Below are 26271 nucleotides of genomic sequence, written 5' to 3'. Positions count from 1 at the left end.
AGAAGTGTTTATCTATATGGATGCAATATGTGAATATATTAAGCTATTGTATATGAGGGCAGTGCCTATGTTTTTTAAATCCTTCCAATTCACAGTTGTAATGAGCGGCTTCTTTTATCGTTTCTCTTATTAGAATACAGTACAGATAGTGGAACATATTAAAATAGTATTGTGTGCAAGTGGCTGACTATTGTCTTGCCTTGTTTAATCTATCCTTTTTCACTCTAATTCTTCTCAGAGAAAAAGAATGCCTTTTTGGTGTTTTTATTCACTTTCAAATGTGATGAGGGCTACAAAACATTGCATTAAGGTTACTCTTCATCTCGGATTTTATTTCAGCATAGAGATTCTGTTTAAGAACGTAACTTGTATGAGGAATTTTGAATGTCTAGGAACCAAGCTATGTGGGACTGTACAAGCATGGCTTTCTGCCTCCACCTGGTGGGAGGAAAAAATATACAGTTCATGGAAATAGGATAGAAAAAAAAAACCTTTAAAAAAAAGAATTCCTGCTATCTTGTACAAGTGTAACTTGTGCTCGTTTTTAACCTCCTTATTTAGGTGATTGGAAATCTCTAAGGTTTCTCTCAAAACTTCAGTAAAATGATTGCATTTCAGAAGTGTTATTATTAGCACCTGTAACATGGACCTCCTGGAAATTTAATTGGAGAATTCCTATATAATTTTCAGTTGAGTGAGGAGGTATGAAAATTGGGCTTTTAGCCTTCTGTTTTCTCTCTGAAAACTGCTGAAAATAAGTCAAATAAAGATAGGGACAGACTGCTGCTTTTAGGCATAAGATGGCAAGAGTACTGCCATCTTTAATTTTTTTATTGAAGAAGGAATAGGATTAAATGTTAAACAGCTTTTTCTTGTTATTGATTAAGGATAGAGTATGTTTAGAAAGTAAAAAGTACTACATTGCGATGCTTAAAATGGATAACCAGCAAGGACCTACTGTATAGCACATGGAACTCTGCTCAGTATTATGTGGCAGCCTGGATGGGAGGGGGGCTGGTGGGAGAATGGGTACATGTGTATGTATGGCTGAGACTCTTTTCTGTTCATCTAAAACTGTCACAACATTGTTAGCTGGCTATATCCCAGTACAAAAATTTTTTTTTTTAATTTAAAAAGAAAAAAAAGTACTAATATAATTTATAATTAAAATCTTACTGTATTTCTAACTAATAATAAATGCTAATAAATTTTACAGTTTATTCTCTATCTTCCTTTTTCCCAGGCACATAGAAAGCCCCATGTAGTATATATAGTTCAGTTCAGTCGCTTAGTCGTGTCCGACTCTCTGTGACCCCATGAATCGCAGCACACCAGGCCTCCCTGACCATCACCAACTCCCGGAGTTCACTCAGACTCATGTCCATCAAGTCCATGATGCCATCCAGCCATCTCATCCTCTGACGTCCCCTTCTCCTCCTGCCCCCAATCCCTCCCAGCATCAGAGTCTTTTCCAGTGAGTCAACTCTTCGCATGAGGTGGCCAAAGTACTGGAGTTTCAGCTTTAGCATCATTCCCTCCAAAGAAATCCCAGGGTTGATCTCCTTCAGAATGGACTGGTTGGATCTCCTTGCAGTCCAAGGGACTCTCAAGAGTCTTCTCCAACACCACAGTTCAAAAGCATCAATTCTTTGGCACTCAGCCTTCTTCACAGTCCAACTCTCATATCCATACATGACCACAGGAAAAACCATAGCCTTGACTAGACAGACCTTAGTTGGCAAAGTAATGTCTCTGCTTTTGAATATGCTATCTAGGTTGGTCATAGCTTTTCTTCCAAGGAGTAAATGTCTTTTATTTCATGGCTGCAGTCACCATCTGCAGTGATTTTGGAGCCCAAAAAAATAAAGTCTGCCACTGTTTCCACTGTTTCCCCATCTGTTTCCCATGAAGTGATGGGACCGGATGCCATGATTTTAGTTTTCTGAATGTTGAGCTTTAAGCCAACTTTTTCACTCTGCACTTTCACTTTCATCAAGAGGCTTTTTAGTTCCTCTTCACTTTCTGCCAGAAGGGTGGTGTCATATCTGAGGGTATTGATATTTCTCCCAGCAATCTTGATTCCAGCTTGTGTTTCTTCCAGTCCAGCGTTTCTCATGATGTACTCTGCATATAAGTTAAATAAGCAGGGTGACAGTATACAGCCTTGACATACTCCTTTTCCTATTTGGAACCAGTCTGTTGTTCCATGTCCAGTTCTAACTGTTGCTTCCTGACCTGCATATAGGTTTCTCAAGAGGCAGGTCAGGTGGTCTGGTATTCCCAGTATTTAATATTAATTAGGTAAGAAACATATTTACATATTTGAGAATTGTTAATTATTAATTATATATTTCCATTAAGAATATTTGACTAATCAGATTCCAAAATCCTATTATTCTCCTTCCAAAATCCTATTATTCTGCTTCTAAGATCCTTAGTTGAATAACAACAGCAATAACAGACACCCCTGGGATATCACATAGCTGTTCGTAAAGCCCATAGAAGTTAATGATTGGAGAGCCTCTCTCTAAAGGCATAACTTAGAGTATATTTATATGTATTCTGTGTTTATTTACACCCAGGGTGATTTTCAATAAAAATCAGTGTGACATACAAAGACATAAATGAAAGAAAGGTGAAAGTAAAAGTCACTCAGTCGTGTCCAACTCTCTGCTACCCCATGGACTATATAGTCCTTGAAATTCTCCAGGGCCAAATACTAGAGTGGGTAGACGGTCCCTTCTCCAGGGGATCTTCCCAAGGATATTATTTGTACAGAATCTTGACATCCCCCAGATGCCCGGAATCAATCCTTTAGTTCTTTGTGAGAACAGGAATCAGTGGTGAGGGAAAACACTTGGGTGACTTGGAACAAGACCTGTTTACTAAACTATGGAAATATTCAGTACTTTAACATCTGACATCAGCCTTTAATTTAAAGTTTGTTTACTTTCAATTAAACAAGGGTTTATCTTTTTATATAGATTGTTTATCATGTTTGTCTTAATTCTTTTAAAGTCATTGTTAATTCCAACATCAGGATTTTTTATGAGTCAGTTTACATTGATGGATTTTTCTCTTAACTCTGGATCACGTTTTCCTATTTATTTAGATGCCTGGTCATTTTTTGTCACAGCATGGTGAATGATGGTAGAGATTCTGAATTCTGTTAACTTTGTCAAAGGAGTGTTGAGTTTTGTCTGTCAGGCAGTTAAATTACTGAAGGTTAACCTTGATCTTGTTCCTAAGCATCATATGCAGTGATTTTTCTAGGGACATATGAGAAAGGAAGAGAAAGAATGCAATTTGAAATAAACCTAGGCTGACTCCTACTGAATAAAGATCACTGGTAAACCAGTGACTGAAAGTGAAAGTTGCTCAGTTGTGTCTGACTCTTTGCGACCCCATGGACTATACAGTCCATGGAATTCTCCAGGCCAGAATACTGGAGTGGGTAGCCTTCTCCAGGGAATCTTCCCAACCCAGGGGTCGAACCCAGGTCTCTCACACTGCAGGTGGATTTTTTACCAGCCGAGCCACCAGGGAAGCCCAAGAATACTGGAGTGGGTAGCCTATCCTATTTCCAGCGTATCTTCCCGACCTGCATTGCAGGCAGATTCTTTACCACTGAGCTACCAGGGAAGCCCAGTGACTGCTCCACTAAATTACTTCTTTTGACATGCAGTTGTTGTTCAGTCGCCAAGTCATGTCTGACTCTTTGTGACCCTGTGAGCTGTAGCCCACTAGGCTTCCTTGTTCATCACTATTTCCCAAAGTTTGCTCAAATTCATGTCCATAGAGTCAGTGACACTAACCATCTCATTCTTTGCCACCTCCTTCTCCTTTTACCATCAGTCTTTCCCAGTATCAGGATCTTTTCCAGTGTGTCAGCTCTTCACTTCAGGTGCTCGAAGTACTGGAGCTTCAGCATCAGCCTTTCCAATGAATATTCAGGGTTCATTTCCTTTAAGATTGACTTGGTTTGATTTCCTTGCAGTAGCAGGTCTAAAACATAAAGTTTTAATATTCTAGCCACCACATGCTACACATAAATTTTACCATTAAAATATAAATTTGAAATAAAAGAATATATTTTAAAAGATGAACTTTCTTTAAACTGGAAATTGTAATTGGTTAAAATGCTCTGAAGTTCAAGAGATGGAGCTCAATAAGGGGATAATCTTTTAAAATATTTTTATAGTTGGGAAGAAAATACAGTAAATTGTTAATTATCTGAAATACATAGTAGAATAAGTCATTGGACTCCAAAGAATTGAAGGTTAAAGAAAACATTGAAAAACATTCTTTTCACTGTTATGAATTAAAATATTTCTGAAATATACTTTTAACCTCTTAAGTATGAAAGCTAATTTAACAGTATATAATAGTGTATATTAGACATACATTTTTCATTCTTTCTTATACTCAATTTTTTTATAGCATTTGATACTCTTGAGAGCTTCCCTGGTAACTCAGACGGTAAAGAGTCTGCTTGCAATGCAGGAGGCCTTGGTCCAATCCCTGGGTCAGGAGTATTCCCTGGAGAAGGAAATGGCAACCCACTCCAGTATTCTTGCCTGGGAAGTCCTATGGACAAAGGAGCCTGGCAGGCTATAGTTCATGGGGTCGCAAAGAGTCAAACACAGTTGAGTGACTAACACTTTGACTTTCACTATTCCCTTGGCTTTCCTGATGCCAAGTTTCCATTGCTTCTCTTTCTTTGTTTCTGCCAGTATCTTTGTAGCTTCACTTGGATTATTCCTCACTCTTGACCTTCCTCCCATAAACATTTGGTACCAGATGTAAATAACACTGCCCTCCAGGCTTGGCATTATAAGAGTAAGCAAATTAGGCGTTTATTGCCCTGGAAACTGTAATTGTTAAAGCTCTTTGCAAGTATCAATAAATGCTGAGATCATACTACATAATTTATTTTCAGTACTTAGTTACCTGAGAGGTCTTCTGGAGGGAGAAACTATTTCTTCACCTTTCAATCTTTGACAAGCATAGCGCCTGCCACAGAGCCCAGACCTAACATGAGATTCTGTGATACCTTAGAAATACTGTGGTCTGGAACTGTGTTTTCCATGACAGTAGCCACTAGTCAAATGAAGTGACTTAAATGTTAATTGTAGATAAAATAAACTTAAAATTCAGTGTTTTTGTTACACTCCTTCGGTATTTCAAATGTGCGGTCACCACACATGGCTAATGGCTACTGTGTTCAGTAGTATGGATAACAGAATATCTCCATCACTGGTGAAAGTTCTCTTGGACAGGGGTAGAGAATGGGTACCACTACAGTCCCTAGCTCTAGACTGTCATTCTGTCATTAGTTCATTTTTATGGTTTCTCTGCCTCTTTCCTTCCTTAGCTTCACTTATCCTTCCATCTTCTAATCTGTCATTTCAGTGTGTCTGGTTTTTAAACTCAGTCCGTCAGGTTTGTAATAATAGCAACTATGGTCTTTTTTTTCCCCCCAGAATTTCTGATCTAGATTGAATTATACATAGATAAACTACTGTATAGTGAAATTGTTGATAAACAGCAGTTTTATAAGTGGTTTCATGATCTTTGCTTCAATATTCTCCAGAGCAGTTATATTCATTGCTTTCCCAGTATGTTTTTCTTAAAAGATAACTGATAAATTGCTTTTTGCTTCCCTACAGTTTGCAGTCTGTGCTGGAAGATCTCCTGGTTGCTACTTCTGATGGACTTCTTCATCTTATTCACTGGGAAGGAATGACAAATGGGAGGAAAGCTATTAATCTTTGTACAGTACCCTTTTCAGTAGACCTGCAGTCATCTAGAGGTAGTAATACTTTTTACATGAGATAGAACAAGGAGTTTAATATTTTATATAATATAGTCAGATATTTTCTATGGATGAACATTGATTTTTCTACTTTCAAATTAATTATGCAAGGGAAGAAAAGGAGAGTGAGTTGAGTGTGTGTGTGTGTGTGTGTAGGAAGGAATAGTTTAACTGTTCAGTGTTGTTAGGTCTTTAAATTTTGACCTTTTAACTGTTCTTACATGGTTTGCAAGCAAAAGTGTAAGAGGATTAATTTACTATATTTATATTAATGTTTCAAATACTTTTTTTTCATCAGCAGGTTCATTCCTGGGCTTTGCAGATGTGCACATTAGAGACATGGAATACTGTGCCACACTTGATGGATTTGCTGTTGTGTTTAATGATGGTAAAGTTGGATTTATTACACCAGTGTCAAGTAGATTTACTGCAGAGGTAGGATTTACTTTCAATGTTTGTTTTTCAGTTTTGCATTTATTAATTTTAATCTTCATTAAATCCCCCTCCAGTTTTCCTTATTTAAGATTTTAGGAGTGGTTGTTAATTTTTTTTAATCAAAGCTATACATACAACTAGCATAAACAGACAAAGAAGTCTTAACTATACATAAACAAGAAAGTCTTTTGACATGTTAATGAAAAATGATGATTAGTTTCCTCTCTTCATGCCCAGTGTTCATTCTCAGAGACAACCACTTTTTACTCCTTTATTGATTATTTTGCTGTTTATCTCCACTACTCTGAGTATTTCCTGTAGTTTTTGGTTTTTAGGCTGTGTTTATTGACTTGCCGTTGTGGAAAATGACCATTTACTTCCCTCTTCCCTGGTCCCACAACGTCTGTAAGTTCTTCCCATCATTCCAATATAGATAATGTGATTTTTATTATATTAGTATTTGTTTCATCATCTTGAAGAAATTTCTCTTGGATTCTTCTGGATGGATTGCACACAGGCTGCATGTTGGGGCTGTCCATCATCATCATCCTCTGGATTGCCTATATTCCTTTACTCTTAGATCCTTTCAGAGCTAATGGTAAATATTTGATTAGTTAATGTATGAATTTGGTTGTGACAAAGACCCAGAATAAAAATTTAGATTCACCAAAGGCTGTGTGGGATTTGGTGGATTTGGTTGACTGTGCTCTTCATAACATGTGAGCTAACTGGGTTATTTTTTTCCTCCTCACGCCTTATCCGGTCTTCTCCAAAGATGATGTACCTGGCTGGCCCAGTATTTTGGGGTTTTGAGTTATGAAAGAGTTAGACTAGAGATTCCAAATTCAGGAAGTAAACTCCCACGTATCCCTATTTTCAGTGTTGTTTAGAGACCGCTGAGATTTTTGTCTTGTTTTTCTCTAAAGAAAAAATTCAGTTTTCTCTTGGAGTGGGGGTAGAATAGTCCTTAGCTGCTCAGAGTGGGAGGTAACCTAAGCAGATCCAGCTATTGAATAAACAGTCTTTGAGCCAGTCCTGCTGCTTTTAGTTCAGCTTTTGAGAGACATTTAAATTCCCCAAGCCGTTTGTGTAACCTGTAATGCAAATTTGACTGTTTTTCAAAGTGTTCCTTACTGCTAGTTAAGGACTCTACTCATACGCTTGCTTCCCAGCTTACAAAATTTTCTGATACTACCTCCTCTCCCATTCTGTCCTTGCCAACTTACACATTTGGGATTTTAAGAGTCAGAGAAACTAAATATTCATGTTCAGCCTCTCTAACTGGAAGGAATTTCAAGTTTTTAAGGGCATATTTTTCTATATGGTATCAGCTTTCTTGTCTAGTTTACTTCATTCAGCATGTTGCAAAAGGCAAGATTTCATTCTTCCTTATGGCTAAAGACAGTTGACCCTTGAACAACGTAGATTTGAACTGCACAGGTCCACTGACACCTGGATTTTTTTCAATAAATACACACTGTAGTACTCTATAATCTGCAATTAATTGAATCCACAGATGCAGACCCATGGATATTGAGGGCCAGCTGTAAAGTTGTGTGTGTATTTTCTACTGTGGGGGATAGGTACCCCTAACCCTCATGTTGTATGAGTCAGCTGTATTCCGTTTAGTGTGCGTGTATGTACATATACCAAATTTTCTCTATCCATTCATCCATCAGTGAACACCTAAGTGTTTCCATATTTTGGCTTTTATAAACAATGCTGCATTGAACATGGAGATGTAGTGGCTATACAAATTTGCACTGCCATCAGGAATGCACAAGGATTCCTTTTTCTCCCATTGTCCCAACACTTAATTATTTCTTGTCTTTTTGATAATAGCCATTCTGACAGGTGTGAGGTAACATCTCATTGTGGTTTTGATGTGCGTTTCTCTGATATTAGTGGTGTTGAGCATCTTTTCAGGTACTTTTTGGGCATCCTTATGTGTTCTGTAGAGAAATGTTTCTTCAGATCATCTGCCCATTTTTTTAATCAATTTTTTTGCTATTAAATACATGAGTTCTTTATATGTTTTGAATATAACCTTTTGTCACATATGTGATCTGCAAATATTTTCTCCCATTCAGTAGACTCCCTTTTCATTTTGTTGACATGTTTTGGATTTAAATTTATTTCCTGAAAATAAACATGTTAGAACTGGAAGGTAATTGACTCATTTCTGAATATCAGCTTTAATTAGTATTTGGTTAAAGAAAATTTTCTAGTAATTTAAGGATTTAAATAATGAAAAGTAGATGGACATTATTAAGGAAGTTATAAGTAGAAAATATAAGTTACATGAAAACATTGCATATGTATTACTGGTAATTGGGAAATACTCTAATGGTGTATTTATATTAGACATTATTTAAGTGCCTTATAAGAACTCCTGTTTGGCATTCTATAATGGCTGTACAAATTTACAGCTGCTATACAGTATACACATCTATATACACATCATATATATATATATACACACATACTATGTATAACTTAGAGTATACACTGTAAAAATACAGTAGACACATCTATTAAAATATGTCAGACTATGCCACTCCTCTGCTCAGAACCCTTTAGTAGGACTAGAGTTTTAGGACAAAACCTGCTGAGGTCAACTAGAAAAGCTGGAGAAAAAATAATTTTTTTAATGTGCTTAAAGGCTTTGGAGAGCTAACAAAACAGTAAGGAATTAGGAGGCTAGGGGAGGCCAGAGGCCCAGTGAGCTAAAATGAGCAAACAAGGCTCTATGCAACAACATGGATGAATCTCACAAAAATATTCAGTGGAAACAGCCAGACACAAAAAAGTATGTGCTGTGATTCTATTTTACATAAAGCAGAAGGAAATCTTAAAACCTAGGCAGCTCTGAATTAGAGTTTGTATGAGTGCATGTTTAAGTGTTAATAGTTTAAAGGAAAAGAAGAAAGTGATTACCATGTAAGTCTGGATATTGGTTACTTTGTAGTTCGGGTGAGGGTATATTGATCAGGAGTGACACTATTGGGAGACTTTTGGTACTGGTAATTCCTAGCTGAGTGGTAATTTCACAAGTGTTTCCTTTGTGATATTACTGTGATGTACATTTTTGGTTTTGGTATTTGTCTTTGATGTATCATATTCTAATTCATAATAGAAAGGGTTAAAAAATTAAAGACTCTCCAAATGACTCCCCATATATGAAATGGAGAAAAAGTCAAAGATCTCATGGTGGCTTTCAAAGCCCTATAAATCTGGCCTACTGTTTCATCCATTACCTCCTTTACTACTTCTTCCCTTATTCCACTCCACTCCAGCCACACAAGTTTCTTTTATCTTTGAACATGCTAGAAATGCTGCTATGACAGGGCCTTTCTGTTGCTCTGTCTCTCTCAGTACTTTCCTTGAGAGGCACCTTCATCATAGGGAAAATAGTTTAATATTACATCCTTCCCCCATACACTCTCTTCTCCATAACTGTTTTATTATTTTTTTTGTAGCATTTACCAACTTTCTGTGTAATACTGTACAGTTTTTTAAACTTGTCAGTCTTTTAACAAATGTAAGGCAGGGATACAGCTGAGGATTTTGGTATGTTTGAATATCTGCAGTATCCTCAGTATCTAGAGCAGCATTTGGTGAATAGTGGGTGCCTGGAAGACTTCAATGGTAGGGATGAATGAATGAATTCCAGTCTAGACAGTAGTCCAAAGAAATAATGTTCATTGCTATCTTTCGCCATTTTCTATTATCTGAAGTAATGTATAGTTTTATTATTAAAGTAAAATAAATAAAACTCCTACAAAGAAGCAAACATTTCATAGATAGTAGATTATATAGTTTATTTAGGAATTTTAAAAAACCTATAGTGTTATATTTTGAACAGCTTAATTATATCCGATCATCTAATGTTCACTGTTGTGATAATCCAAAAGTAAAGTGCTGTATTGTAGTGTGCTAAACTCTGTGCTTACTAAACTAGCAGTCATGGTGACTTTTGCCTTAGAATTTATGATCTAAGATGCCCTTGATTTGACAAATAAAAACAGCAGAGTTGACTCTATTCTGTGTCTGTATTCAAAATTAAGTAGCATATGAAGCTTAATAATAATATCATCCATTCATTGAAGCTTATTTAACTTGTTGAATTCCAGGCATTATATTAAGTGAGTTCAGTTCAGTTCAATTCAGTCGCTCAATCGTGTCCGACTCTCTGCGACTCCATGAACTGCAGCACGCCAGCCTCCCTGTCCATCACCGACTCCCGGAGTTCACTCAGACTCACGTCCATCGAGTCCGTGATGCCATCCAGCCATCTCATCCTCTGTCGTCCCCTTCTCCTCCTGCCCCCAATCCCTCCCAGCATCAGAGTCTTTTCCAATGAGTCAGCTCTTCGCATGAGGTGGCCACAGTACTGGAGTTTCAGCTTTAGCAGCATTCCTTCCATGTATTGAATATATCTACTCCCGTTTAAACTTCAAAACACTCGAAGAGATAGTTTACAGAAAAGAAAACTGAAGCTTGAAAATATCACTAAGTCATTTTTACAAGTGAGTGGTAGATCTGAGATGTAATGTTAGGCTGCCATATGCCATGCTGTTATACTATAAAACAGGAGTAAAAGAGAATAGTAAGCAACTGACAAATCATTAATCACTTCTAAAGAATGTCGTCGTTGTTCAGCCCCCAAGTCATGTCCGACTCTTCAAGACCCTATGGACTGCAGCACACCAGGCTTCCTTGTCCCTCACCATCTCCTGGAGTTTGCCGAAAATCACGTCCATTGAATCAGTGATGCTATCCAACCATCTCATCCTCTGTCACCCTCTTCTCCTTCGGCCTTCAGTCTTTGCCAGCATCAGGGTCTTTTCCAGTGAGTCAGCTGTTTGCATCAAGTAGCCGTAGTATTGGAGTTTCAGTTTCAGCACCAGTCCTTCCAAAGAGTATTCAGGGTTGATTTCCTTTACGATTGACTGGTTTGATCTCCTTGCTTTCCAAGGGACTCTTAAGAGTCTTCTCCAGCACCACAATTCAAAGCTTCAATTCTTCAGCACTCAGCCTTCTTTATTGTCCAGCTCTCACATTGGTACATGACTACTGAAAAGACCATAGGCTTGACTATAGGGACCTTTGTTGGCATAGTGTTGTCTTTGCTTTTTAACATATTGACTAGATTTGTCATGGCTTTCCTACCAAGGACCAATCATCTTCTAATTTCATAGCTGCAATCACCATCTGCAGTGATTTTAGAGCCTAAGAAGAAGAAATCTGTCACTGCTTCCACCTTTTCCCCTTCTATTTGCCATGAAGTGATGAGACTGGATGCCATGATCTTAGGTTTTTTAATATTGAGATTTAAGCTGACTTTTTCACTCTACTCCTTTACCTTCATCAAGAGGCTGTTTAGTTCCTCTTAGCTTTCTGCCATTAGAGTGGTGTCATCCGCATATCTGAGATTGTTGATATTTTTCCTGACAGTCTTGATTCCAGCTTGTAATTCATCCAGCCTGGCATTTCGCATGACGTGCTCTGTGTATAAGTTAAATAAACAGGGTGACAATAAACAGCCTTGTCATACTCCTTTCCCTATCCCAAACCATTCAGTTATTCCGTACAGGGTTCTAACTGTTACTTCTTGACCCCCATACAGGTTTCTCAAGAGACGAGATAGACCAAATAAAATTGACTAATTCCCATTGATTGGGAAAGTAAAACACTGTGTGCTAAGTGAGAAGAAGAATAGTGAGCGAGTTAGATGCAGTTTCTACCATCAAGAGGTTTACTTTTTACTAGGAAAATTGTCTTCAATTAATTTGAATTTAGAGATCAGATATCCATCTTTTAGTGTTTTATAAATGAATTAGCACTCGACTGAGCTCATCTGGAAATATTTATTAAACCAGTTAATGAAATTAAGATTTTAAGGGAAAATCCAGATGGTAGTCTTGATGGGATGTTTTCCTATCCAGATGAAACCATATAAAGAACCATATAAAACCTTATGAAATTATGTTTACTGCAGGGGAATTATGTTAATTGAAGCATATTTGGAGAACACATTTTAAATCTTAACTATGTTTCTTAATTTTAGCAGCTTCATGGAGTTTGGCCACAAGATGTTATTGATGGAACTTGTGTAGCAGTAAATAACAAGTATCGACTGATGGCATTTGGTTGTGCGAGGTAATGTAGATGCCTGTATTTTAACACTTATTGCCAAAAATAATTTTTTTAAAAAACAAGATGTTCTTATTAACACACTTAGGAACTTTGTTGTGCCTTTTATAATTTATGAATCAACCTTAATATAAAATGTAAAAGTATTTTAATTGAAGCAAGCAAATATAAAGGGCAGATTTTGGAGATTAGGTGTTTTAATTTGTGAGCTTTTTTTTAGTGGTAGGAAATTGAATCACAAATTAAGGTTAAATCAGTTAAAATTTAGGTTCTTTATTGTTTTAAATAACATCAGGAGGAGGTTTTATTTATTTTCAGCTGTGCTGGGTCTTCAGTTGCTATGCAGGATTTTCTCTAGTTGTGGTGAGTGGGGGCCACTGGACTTCTCATTGCAGGTTGTGGAGCACAGGCTCTAGGGGGCACAAGTTTCAATAGTTGTGGCAGGTGGGCTTGGCTCCTGAGCTCTAGAGTTATGGGACATGGGCTTAGTTGCTTAGCAGTGTGTGGAAGCCTCCTGGACCGGAGATCAAACCTGTGTCTCCTGCAGGTGGATTTTTTACCTCTGAGTCACCAGGGAAGCCCCTAATCCTTTCTTTTTAAGACATCAGTGTTGACTTGCCTTTAAATTAGTGAGTGTGCCTTAGTTAACAAGCAAATTTAAAGCTCATTTGTAAAATCATTTTCTTGCCTTGATTCAAATAATGAAGATTTTCAAAGTAAAATTGAATGCCTGTTCATTTTTAAAATAGCCTTATGGAAGATTCAGATTTTTCTATCTCTTCCTCAGTCATTTTGGCAAGTTATATTTGTCTAGGAATTGGTTTCTTTCATATACACTGTCAAATTTATTGACATAGAACTTATAATACCCTTTGGAATTTTCATATTATAAAATAAAAACAAATGGGGAAGTGTGTAATCAAGATAGTCACAGTTTTACAAATAATTGTAATACAAGCATCAATCTTTTCACAGCTTGGTCAAGGAATAGAACGTTGCTAGCCAATATAAATTTTATCACTCCTACTTGCTAATCATGTCTCCCAGTCCCTTCCTAACTCATTTTCTCTTACATAGACATACAATCTTTAATCAAATGCATGGGTAAATTAATGATAAATCCTCAATAAGATCTAAAACTCATTCATTTTCAGACTAACCTAATTGCCACCAAATTTCCTTTATATCTTTGTGTATTTTTACCACATATGTATTTCACTACTATGTTTTGGATGTTTTTCACAGTATAGAAATGAAATTATACTATTTATATAGATATAGATAGATGGGTGGGTAGAGAGATATGCTGTCCATTTTAAGGTATAGGACAGAAATTCATTTTCAGTACTATATGGTATACTATTACATGAACATACCACAGTTTCTCTTCCCTTTGTCATTGCTGGATGTGTGGATGGTTGGCATTTCTTTGCAGTTAACAGTCTTATGAGGACATTGTATATGTCACAGAGACAAGGATATTTCTGGGGTATATCTATAGGTGAAATCACTAGACTATAGAATATGCATTTGTTTCAGATTATGAGATGACTATAAATTATTTACAAAATGGTTGTGTTCTAGTTTACACTCCTATCAGCAGAACATATTTCCATAGTCATGTTTTCTATATTTGTATTTGTCTTTTTACACTGAAAGTCTTTCTGATTTTCACAGTGGTTCTGTACAGGTTTATACAATAGATAACACCACTGGAGCCATGCAGCTGTCTCATAAACTAGAGTTAACAGCAAAACAGTATCCTGGTGAGTCCTCTTTTTTTCTTTCTTCTTAATTACAGATAATATGTGTAGTGAGTTTTGATTTGAATTAGATGATGGATGCCAAAGGCCAAGTATTATTAAAACATGTAACAACAATTCTCTCTGACTCAAGGATTTCTACTAGAGTCTCCTGGGAGATCTCTTTTATCTCTTCCATTTAGTTTTCTCTATCCTCACTTAGTCGTAGCCTCTATGTCGCTTGTCTGGGCTTTGCTTTAGACTCTTTCCTAATTTCATTGCCTCTATTATTTTATGCCTTCATTTCCATTTAGTCATTCAACAAGTAATTATTGAGTACATACTATAGGCCAGACATTGTTCTAAATGCTGGTACACAGTAGTGAATAAAACCAAAAAATCTCTCTCGGAACTCCCTTTGTGACTCTTAGATGAATTCTGTCCACTGGAGTAAGTGTAAAATCTGTTATTACTGGAAATGTTTTTGACTGAAACTAACAGAAAACCCAACTTACTATCCCTTAAACAAATAGTATTTATTCTCTATAATGGCAAGAAATCCAAAGGTAAGCTGCTCTTGGCATTCATTTGGCCTTTTCTTTCATGATCACAGGTTAACTTCTAAGGCCCAAGCATTACTTCTTGAGTCAAGAAGAAAGGAGGAAAGAAAGTGTGTATATGTTTTCTGGTCAGGAAAGCAGAAACTAGATTGAAATGAGTTTTTGCTGAGAGGATATCTGTCTGTTTCTTTCAATCACCTGGGAAAATTACATTAGTCTTGAAGCCTTTGCATTATATTCTCTGTTTGAGATTTTTTTCTTTTTTGAATCCTATAAGTTGCACAGATTGTAGATGAGCCGAAGGACTGGCTTGTGGTTGCAGATTCTCAGGGGAGCTTCTTTATTTTCCATTCAGTACCGTGGGCAAAAACAGGAAAGTGCTCCTTGCTATTTTTTTTCACCTTCTATGTGGTAGAGTTTATTTCTCACTCTCCCTTGAACATGGAATTGTATTCTCAGCATTACATGGGTATCTTCTATTCCCCGTCTTGGCCAAGCTCTGAGTTTTATCTTCTGTCCCTCATGTGCTGAGAGTTGTCGTAGGTGAAAGTCAGGTCTCTAGGTTTTGGCAGAAAAATTCAGGGCAACAGCAGTTTGTACACCTACTTACCTCCCAGTGTTTTTTAATATTTCGAAATATTTAAGTATTCTGTTTAACATTTTACTTGTTGCAGTGTGGAGAGTCAATCCAGCTATCAAATTTGCTATATAGCCAGAAATAGAAATTAGTTCCTTAAGTTTTTATCACTCTTATTGCATAGCTTTTAAAGGTTGCATTTTTTCCCTTATTTCCTAAAGAGTTTTTGCTGCAGCTGGCAAGAACAGGATGCTGTGTGTTTTGATTGTGTTTTCTAGCCCTGTTTCTTTTTTATCCATACTGTGACATCCAGTACGATAGCTATTTAAATGAAACTAAAAGAAAATCAAAACGTTTCTTAGTTGCCTCAGTCAGTTTAGTCACTCAGTTGTGTCTGACTCTTTACGACCCCGTGGACTGCAGCACGCCAGGCTTCCCAGTCCATCACAACTTTCTGGAGATTGCTCAAACTCATATCCATCAAGTCGGTGGTGCCATCCAGCCATCTCATCTTCCTTCTTCCCCTTCTCCTCCTGCTTTCACTTTTTCCCAACATCAGGGTCTTACCAATAAATCATTTCTTCACATCAGGTGGCCCAAATATTGGAGCTTCAGCATCAGTCCTTCCAATGATATTCAGGACTGATTTCCTTTAGGATTGACTGGTTTGGTCTCCTTGCAGTCCAAGGGACTCTCGAATCTTCTCCAACACCACAAATCAAAAACATCAGTTCGTCAGCGCTCATGTTTCTTTATGGTCCAACTTTCACATCCATACATGACTACTGGAATAACCATAGCTTCGACTAGACGGACCTTTGTTAGCAAAGTTAATGTTTCTACTTTTTAATATGCTGTCTACGTTGGTCATAGCTTTTCTTCCAAGGAGCAATCGTCCTTCAATTTCATGACTCCAGTCACCATCTGCAGAGATTTTGGAGCCCAAGAAAATGAAGTCTGTCACTATTTCCAGTTTCCCATCTATTTGCCATGAAGTGATGTGACTGGATACCATGATCTTCATTTTTTGAATGTTGAGTTTTAAGCCAGCTTTTTTACTCTCCTCTTTCACTTTCATCAAGAAGCTCTTTAGTTCCTCTATTTTCTGCCATGAGGATGGTGTCATCTGCATATCTGAGGTTATTCTGTTTCTCCCAGCAGTGTTGATTTCAGCTCGTGCCTCATCCAGCCCGGCATCTTGCATGATTTTCTTCATGTAAGTTAAATAAGTAGGGTGGCAATATGCAGCTTTGATGTACTTCTTTCTCAATTTGGAACCAGTCCATTGTTCCATGGCTGGTTCTGATGGTTGCTTCTTGACCTGCATACAGATTTCTCAGGAGGCAGGTAAGGTGGTCTGGTATTCCCATCTCTCTAAGAATTTTCCACATTTTGTTGTGATCCATACAAAGGCTTTAAAGTTAGTAAAGCAGAAGTATATGTTTTTCTGGAACTTTTTTGTATTTCTGTAATCCAATGGATGTTGGCAGTTTGATCTTTGGTTCCTCTGCCTTTTTGAAATCCAGCTTAAACATCTGGACGTTCTTCATTCACATACTATAGAAGCCTCACTGGGAAAATTTTGAGCATTACTTTGCTAGCCTGTGAGATGAGTGCAATTGTACAGTAGTTTGGCATTGCCTTTCTTTGGGATTGGAATAAAAACTGACCTTTTCCTGTCCTGTGGCCACAGCTGAGTTTTCCAAATATGCTGGCATGTTGAGTGCCGCACTTTCAAAGCATCATTGTTTAGGATTTGAACTAGCTCAATTGGAATTCTATCACCTTCACTAGCTTTGTTCACAGTGATGCTTCCTAAGGCCCACTTGACTTCACATTCCAGGATGTCTGGTTCTAGGTGAGTGATCACACCATCGTGGTTATCTGGGTCGTGAAGATCTTTTGTGTATTGTTGCCACCTCTTCTTAATATCTTCTGTTTCTATTTGTACTTCCACTGTATAATCGTAAGGAATTTGGTTTAGATCATACCTGAATGGCTTACTGGTTTTCATTACTTTCTGCAATTTAAGTCTGAATTTGGCAATAAGGAGTTCATGATCTGAGCCACAGTCAGCTCCCCATCTTGTTTTTGCTGAATGTATAGAGCTTCTCCATCTTTGGCTGCAAAGAATATAATCAGTCTGTCTTCAGTATTGGCCTTCTGGTGATGTCCATGTGTAGAGTTGTCTCTTGTGTTGTTAGAAGAGGGTGTTTGCTGTGACCAGTGCGTTCTCTTAGCAAAACTCTGTTAGCCTTTGCCCTGCTTCATTCTGTACTCCAAGTTCAAACTTGCCTGTTACTCCAGGTATCTCTTGACTTCCTACTTTTGCATTCCAGTCTCCTATGATGAAAAGGACATCTTTTTTTTTGGTGTTAGTTCTAAAAGTTCTTGTAGGTCATCATAGAACCATTCAGCTTCACCTTCTTTGGGATTAGTGATTGGGGGCATAGATTTGGATTACTATGAAATCTCAGTTGCCTCTTTACACCTAAATGTTAAATAGCCTGATATAGCTTAGTGGCTGTCTGTTAGACCAAGCAAATATAGAATATTTACATCATTACAGGACGTTCTGATCCCTTCTATTGATCGTTTGACAACACTGTACTGAATTTTTCAGGTTGTTTCCTTTTCTCAGGTTCTTGGAATGCCATTTCTCCCTTTAGTTATCTGCTAACTCTTGCTCTTGTGGTCTTTGTTATGGGAGAGGGCTGCCCTTTTGAATTATGTAACTTTTGGCTATAAAGCTGCTTAAAATGTTGGGAGGCTTGTGTTGTCCTGCCTCTGGAACAGACATAAGCATCTATGTTTTCTTCTGGCTTCACTGGCTGATTTTTACAGGCTGTAGCACATCAGGAATCCTTACATGATCATCAGCTTCCATTCTGATTCTCAGACTCATGTTGCCCTGAAACCCCTTTTTTTGGCCTTTGCATAAGGATGTGAGACCCCCAACTCCCTAATCACAGCTAGGTCCCATTCCAACCTCCTGTCCCTATATTTCCAACTGTTTTTGCCTCATCACTTCCCACTCTTCACACCTAGGCTGCCTTAATTGAAGCACTAACTGGTCTCACTGTTCGTTTTTTTCTTCTGGCTCCTGCAGATCGTCCTTTCTGTCTTGCAAATTCAACTTTAACAGCAAGTTTGGGGATTATTTTTTACATTTTTCTCACTATGCAAATTATCACAATCTAAGTTTACAGTAGGTTACCAGCTAGATAAATTTTCTGTATTCCTGCCACTTGAAAATTGGGTTAACCATCATTACTGTTTTATTGTACATCTCTGTACCTAGATTTTTTTAACATGTGTATAACGCTTGGAAAATATGTACATCTGTGTGTATGTAGATGCAGATACAGATATATATGTTTACTTGGGATAATAGGAATACTGTTTGTAAGCTAAAACACTAGCAGCTTTTTGTGATAGTAAATATACATCTAAACCTTATTTTTTTTTCTTGCACATGGAATTGCTTATAAGCTTTGATTTGAGTTTGTATTTTTTTCTTGGTTTGGATTTAAATTTCTCTCCTAGGTGTGTAAAGTATACTGAAAAGATAGGATGTTGCTTAGATATGTTCCCATTTTTATATACATAAATACCAGTTATTCATATACCTGAATTATGGTGGGGAATGGTAATGTGAGGATTCAAACATAGGCAGAGGGAAAAAGTTCTTACTCTGTTAACCAAGCCTGTCTTTTGTAGGCTAATATCTGTATACCACCCCTTTGCAGCAGATATATTTACAACAAAAATTTATTAATACTGCAGATGTAAAGAACTGTAATTGTAAAGAAGGTCATACAGATCTTTTTGAATTCCTGATGGGAAATGCTGGTATGTTTCATTTAACTCTGCAGTAAAGAAACTTGGATTTTACTATGCAATGAAAATTTCCCCTTTAGTAATTATATATAGGATTAGAAGAAGTATTACTAGTTAAAAGAAGATGTAAGCATCTATAGTGCTGAAGCTGGAGTTTACCTACTTAATCCTAGTATAAGGTTAAACTTCAATTTGCTTTAATTTGAGTCCCTTTGATATTACTGAAAAAAACATGGAGATCATGGTAAAATATTTTATATTTTGAAACACCTCATACTTTGTAGAGTACTTTGATATTGTATTGAATTATTCAAGGGAAATATTATTCCCATCTTAGAGAAACTGATTCTCCCAAAGCCAAAGAGTTTTTAAGACCACACAGTTGTATCAATAGTTATTTAAGCTATTAGTGGCAAGAAATGGTTCTGGGTTCTTACGAATCACTTGGGTACAGAGTTTGTTCTGCTTAGATCAGGCCCAAGCTGATGATCATACTAATTTTAAATAGCCCTAAATGAACTGAATTCATCTCATTGAAGCAGACATGCCTTTCTGCTTGTTTCAAGTTGAAGATAGAGGCTGTAAAAAGTACTAAATATGGAGCAGTCATTTATCCTTAACTTTTCTGTGGTTTCTTAACAGACATTTGGAACAAAACAGGAGCTGTTAAGTTGGTCAGATGGTCTCCTGACAATAGTGTTGTAATAGTGACCTGGGAATATGGTGGCCTTTCTTTATGGAGTGTATTTGGAGCCCAGCTGATTTGTACACTTGGAGGAGATTTTGCGTGAGTCAATAAAGGAATTTTGGACAAAATAACTCCATTTTCTCTGAAACAATACACATACACACACACATACACACACGCATGCAAACTTTTTCATACAGCTACCAGTTTGCCTTATTTGACTCTTCCCCCAAAACAGTTTATAAGGTTCAGAATTAATTTATTCAGAATGTATCAATTCCTCATACATCCATCCTCTTTCAGTTGATTGTTCATTCAATAAAAATGGATTTATTTATCAAACCCCTATTGTGTATGTGATAAATGTTTCATTCAAGGTTAAATCACACATGAATCTATTCAAGTAGCTTATTATCTAATAAGAGCTGTAAACTATATATGTAAGTAGCTAGTAGGAAGTGAAAATTTACATTATCTCATTGAGTTAATATAGGTACTCTGTGGGTTGACAGAAGTGGGTTAATATCTCTGCCCATTTCATATGCTATGCTGAACTTTAGTCCTGACATAATGAACACACCTGCCCAAACTGCATGACCCTGTCAAGAAATTATTTAGTACCTAGAAGACTGTATCTCAGTGACATACCTAGGTATATTGACCAGGAGTCTCATATTTCACACAGTATTGTGTGTTTCTCTTTCAAAGGAAGAAAATCATTTTTAAAAAAATTAAAGCTAAATGTTGTATGCCATTAGAAGATTCTTTTTAATTTTCTCTTCTCTTTCAGTTATAGGTCAGATGGTACCAAAAAAGATCCCCTTAAAATCAACTCTATGGTAAGTTCTTTCTATAAAATATTGATACAGTGTGGAAAACTGTATTTTTTTCCCTCATACTGACCTAATAAAATTAAAAAGCTCTTCTAGTCTCATAAGACTCTTCTTACACAGTTCGCGCTTTAATGAAAGTGTTATCTTTAACAGGCTATCTAACTTTCAGTGTGTGATTTTTATTTTGTTTTGATGTGTCCAGCAAGCCCTGTCATCTCTGTGAACACAGTGACTGTTCACATCAGGCATTTGTTTTTCCAAAACATTACCTGCATTTCTTATGTGACTCAGCACCCACTTCCCATAGCCTCCTTTCTTTTAATGTGAAGTGCTCATTGGGTCTTTTTCCTGGAGGACATGTACATTATTTAAGCATATTTTAAATTTTTTCCATAGACGTATATCAAAAGAATTGTAGTCCTTGTTGTAATAGTATTTTTACCATCAGTTTTCAACAGCTTCTGTAGAAAGCAGTGAGGTATAACTACCCTTGTCTTTACATAAAAACATTTTCTTACTATAGCCCTCTCTGTACCATTTTTGTGAAGTTAGTGGCTGCGAGGCTTAGGCTTACCACTACCTTTCTCTCCTGCTCCACAGAGGAAGGCATTTTCTGATCGTGGGTTTCTCGAAGAATTTAAACCACCATGGTTGCCTTGAAACCATGGGCTTCCCAACCTTTCATCACCAAGGATCCCATGTGATGGCTCTACACACCTTCATAGTTTTAAGTTTTCAAACACTGTTTCTGTGACTGCCAATCAGTGCTTCTGAATGGAGTGCAACAACTGGTGTTACCAGCCTCACTAAGCTGATATTTAAATCACAAACTAAGAATCTAAGCATTTTAGTTAACTTGTCCAACTGAAACTTTTCATGGGAAAGCAGAACTTCTGAAATTTTGTAGCAATTCATGGACCTCTCCTCCCCTCATTAGTATTTTCTTGGCCTTGCAGGTTAGGAATTACTACTCTTCCCATGATTTTTTTTTTTTTTAAGTGATTTTAACAATCATGAAATCTAGTTATAGAATATTAAAATTGACTGGGCCTGGTTAATTTCTTTGAGCTCTCTCATTTTATAAAAGAAGAAACTTACACCCTGTGAAACCAAATAGTTTGGCCAAGGTAGTACAACAAAATGGTAGCCAAGCTGCAGTGGAAATCCTAGTCTCATAGTCGCCAGTCCATTGTTCTTTGTTCTGTACAAGATTGTACCTGTTTCAGTGCTTGTTCATCAAGCTTCAGCTATGTAATGTGGATCTTGTCTCTCTGAGGAAGTTCTTTGTATTTGAGAGGCAGTTAAATTAATAGAGAAGTTACAGATAGCAGTAGGCAATTCTTAGGATTTCTGGCTAGGATTAGTATGTAGTGTTTTCCCTACTCTAGGTGGAGAGCAATCATGGTTTACACATCTGAGATGTAGTAGATGTAGGTTATGATTCTTGTCTGTGGTGTTTGTCATGGTATCTCCAGCCTTCAGAAGTAATTAATAATGCTTATTGTTGGTTATTTGAGAATTCAAATATTTAAAACCAGGAAAAAATAACATTTTCTATTGCTTTGATTTCCCCCCTCTTCTTTTTCTCCCCCACCTCTTTCCCTAAGAGCTGGGGTGCTGAAGGCTATCACCTCTGGGTAATCAGTGGATTTGGTTCTCAAAATACTGAAAATGAGTCTGACTCCAAGAGTATAGTTAAACAGCCTGGTATTCTACTGTTCCAGTTTATCAAGAGTGCACTCACTGTAAACCCTTGTATGGTAAGTTTATTAATTAAAACTCTGTTTGGCTTTGTTTTTAATGGCTTTCATGTAGAATATCAGACACAGATATGTCCTTATGACATAGATATGTTGCATGTACTCCTAAAATTGACATACGATCTTCGTTTGTATATTTTCTGTGATTATTAGGTTTCTTTTTAATTTATGTTAAATAATACCCCCAAATTTTATTTCTGAGCAGGATTAGCTTTTGGAGGGGGTAGGCCACAGGATCTTAGTTCCCTGACCAGGGGTCAGACCTGCGCCCTCTGCAGTAGATGCACTGAGTTGTAACCACTGGATCACCACAAAAGTCCCATGCCTTTTTTTTTTTTAAGTAGGATCATAAGCAACTTGAGGAAAAACAGTGTTTACAGGTTTACTTGAATAAAATGTAGTGTTAATAGCATTTCCCAAAGTGTGTTCCACCAGGCACATTTTGTGAGAAATATAAATAGCAATTACATAGAATAAGAAAAAGTTCTGTTGTCTTGTGTGAAATAAAGGAGTTAAACAAAGCTGTAGAAATTTCTTTACCATAGGAATCTAGTCTTTGATAATGCTAATGTGCATCATAAAAGTCCAGAAGTTGGTATATAGAAAGAAATATTTCCCAAGCTTACTTACCTATGAATTTTTAAGGAAGACCTGCAAGAAAATAAGCCTAGAATCCTGCTTTGGGATACACTGCCCCAAATTATAACATAAATTCATGTTTACCAGTCTGAAGTAAGATATTAATATGCTATTTATTTGTAAGAATATTTCTATGTAAAAATAGTATATGTTACATGATAGAAATGCATATCTTAGTATCTGCCATCAATGGATTTTTAAATATGTGGTGCAACCAGTTTCTAATTAAAATTTACAACACACTGAGAAAGAATGAAAATACTGTGGATCTCAGACCTTATTACTGTAGTTGAATAATAAGAAAAACAAGAGTAGAGGATTTCTTCCTCTGCTCCCTCATCCAAAATAATAATATAAAAGCACCCCAAGTTTTATGTCAAGATGATGTTTGGACTACAATGGTAACATGAGGGGTTGGGGTGCTGATCTGTCTAATTTATAAAAAATAGTGAGTGAATAATCTGCTTACATTTGAAAACACTGGCCTTTCACAGAAGTAGAAACTTTTTCTCTAAATGTCTTCAGAGCCTGGCACATCCCTTGGTACTAACCAAGCATTCACCAAGCAATTATTGAATTGTTCTGAACCAGGACCACAGATGTAGGCTACTCTTCCTCCTCCCCATGATTTAAAAGATCCTCCAGAATCCAGTTATCCCTGTGTCTAATCCGCTCCTTGCCATGTGGGCACATCGGTGAGCATATACACAAAGTGACCAGACATGTTTTCTTATCACCATTCATGAGATACTTTATATAAAATTACTTTGTAAATTGTAGACATTGAGTAGTTTTATTCACTTTTCAGATGGAAAATCTCTCATAGCATTGCCATTTTGAAGTAGTTATGAAAGATACTGCTATAGCAGTTGTAACCCTGGGCATGTTTTGGAATCTTTATGATAAACTTTAATAAAGATTTTTTTACACTGGGAAGAAATCATTAAAATGTTGCCTGTTAGTCTTAAGTGTAACAGTGTGAGCAATTTTTATGTAGTCTTGTCCTCTGTGAGGAAAATCAATGCTGCAATGTATGGTATACTCCCAGCAATAAAACTAAATTGACATTTTACTTACTTTCCCCCACCTTATTTGCTTTCCTTCCCTCTGCTTCCTTCTCCCCCATCTAGAGTAACCAAGAGCAAGTGCTGCTTCAGGGGGAGGATCGATTGTACTTGAACTGTGGAGAGGCCTCACAGAGCCAGAATCCCAGGAGTTCTTCAGCTCACTCTGATCACAAAACCCGTCGGGAAAAGAGCCCATTTGCAGGTGGCGGTTTAGAGTCTCAGAGTTTAAGCACTTTACTTGGTCATCGGCATTGGCATGTAGTGCAGGTGAGTCTTCAGATGCTGTTGGCTGGTGGCTTAGTCCTTGCTAAGACAGCACCTAAAGCAGATTTCTAAGCAGTTCACTCGGTGCTTTAGAGAACTGGGGAACTTCCTAGCCTTTTTTGACTGTCACGGCTCCTGCTTTCCTGTGCTCTCGTCCTCTTGTCTTCTCCTTTCTTTCCCCCAGTCCATTAGTAAGTGAATAGTTTCACAAACTAGAAGTTTATGCTTTGCCCTTTTACTGTGCAGGACTGTCAGCCTTCTTTTGGTGTAAATTTAGCTCTAGATTTGCAGGGGCAGAAGTGTGGTAATTTCATGAAAAGTGACACTGTCCAGATGATCTTGTAGTCCTGATGGGTACACATTGAGGTTAATTGTCTGACTTTGGACCCAAGGTGAAGACTTATGATTAGTCTAGAACATTATTGTTAAAATTTTTATTATTACTTGGTCTTGCTCCAGACTATTTACTCATTCTGATATAACTTTCAAATTAGTAGTTTCTTTTTAGTAATTCTGATAAATTGACATTTAATATAGAAATTCTGAGTTTTGAAAACAAAATGTGGACAGATTAGTAAATTGAAGTTTCTTAAAGAAACTTTCATACATATTTCAGAGTCCTGAATGTTTTCGTCCCAGTTTTGTCACCAAAGTGTGTCAGATACATCAGAGTCTACTCTTGAGTCAGTTTCTTTTAGTCATTGTCTATTTCCACAGTTCTTTGTCTTCTACGTTCTATACTTTTACCTAGCTTACTTCACCTCCCATGTTATTTTCAATTGACTTTGAGTGAAGATAATGAGAGATAGAAGAATGGTCTCTGTGTGAAAAATTAAAGGAAGAATATCTCCTACATTGACATTTGGTATACACTAAAAGAAAATGTATTTAACTTACATTGATAAATTCATAAAATCAATGTGCATACCATTTTATAATTAGTAACAGTTATTAAATAAAACTGCATCAGCTACTTCCTTGACTAAAATTTTCCACTGCTCCCTTCTCTCCTATAGCCATTTCTCTGCTATTTTCATTCCCCCATACTTTGAACTATTCATTCTACACTGACCTAGCATGAATGCCAGTTCTGCCTAGCCAGGTCTGTGTTGCCAGAGAGCCAAGTAGAGCAGAGGATCGAAGAAGGTAGGTCTGGAACTCAAAAATCCATCAGGCAATGACAAAAACGGAATTTCCTTCCAGCTCAAAAATTCAGTGATTCTGTGATTCATAGCCGTCTATGAAGTATCCTGTAGTAGAAGCATATAACACTGCTTTTACAACTTCAGACAACTAGGTACTAGCAAGATTCTTCTGTCATTCTGTTCTTAAGATATCTAAAATACTCAGAAAGATAAACTTAACTCTAGCTTTACCTAATAGTTTCCATTTCCTTAAAGCTAATAAAAATAATGCTAGAGTTGTTGTAGTTCCCCCAAATTAAGTTATAATGGACTCATAGAATTTTTAGAGCTGGAAGGACCTTAGCAATTATATAGTCCAACTAGATTTTATACATGAGGAAATTGAAGCTCAGGGAACTTAGGTGACTTGCCCAAGGTCACACAGCAGAATAGTGGCAGACTTGATCCTTGCCATGATACAAATTAAGGGAATAATAGAACCTATCTTAAAACCTAGGTACTAAATGTTGAAGCATATAATATACTGCTGACCTAGATCTATTAATAAAACCTAGCATGTGCCTACTTGGCACTGTTTTTACTTTGAGTTGCCCTATGCTTTGTTTGCTGGTAATCTAGCCACAAAAGTCAATGCATTGTTTTGGTGGTGTGTGTTTGGTAGTGTGGTTTTACAGTGTCCCTATAATGTTAATGCTTTACCTTCCAGACATTTTAGCCTTTAGTAAGTATTCCCTGAAGAAACATGGGTAC

The 26271-nt window shown here is 37.0% G+C and overlaps 1 protein-coding gene across 2 annotated transcripts in view; it reads left to right on the top strand.

Moving 5' to 3' along the window:
* Nucleotides 1-26271, top strand: part of RIC1 (RIC1 homolog, RAB6A GEF complex partner 1) — a 142995-nt gene that overhangs the window by 92530 nt on the left and 24194 nt on the right. For both annotated transcript variants that reach the window (XM_068974030.1, XM_068974029.1), the window contains exons 5-12: nucleotides 5670-5812; nucleotides 6114-6250; nucleotides 12321-12412; nucleotides 14084-14172; nucleotides 19768-19912; nucleotides 20604-20652; nucleotides 22254-22406; nucleotides 24176-24379. In XM_068974030.1, the coding sequence (XP_068830131.1) occupies nucleotides 5670-5812; nucleotides 6114-6250; nucleotides 12321-12412; nucleotides 14084-14172; nucleotides 19768-19912; nucleotides 20604-20652; nucleotides 22254-22406; nucleotides 24176-24379 (1012 nt within the window). The remainder of the gene's footprint in view (nucleotides 1-5669; nucleotides 5813-6113; nucleotides 6251-12320; nucleotides 12413-14083; nucleotides 14173-19767; nucleotides 19913-20603; nucleotides 20653-22253; nucleotides 22407-24175; nucleotides 24380-26271) is intronic.

The sequence above is a fragment of the Capricornis sumatraensis genome, chromosome 6, assembly GCF_032405125.1.
Source record: "Capricornis sumatraensis isolate serow.1 chromosome 6, serow.2, whole genome shotgun sequence".
Classification (NCBI taxonomy): domain Eukaryota; kingdom Metazoa; phylum Chordata; class Mammalia; order Artiodactyla; family Bovidae; genus Capricornis; species Capricornis sumatraensis.
Note: the sequence above shows the minus strand (reverse complement) of the source record. Positions and strands in the feature narration are given on the sequence as shown.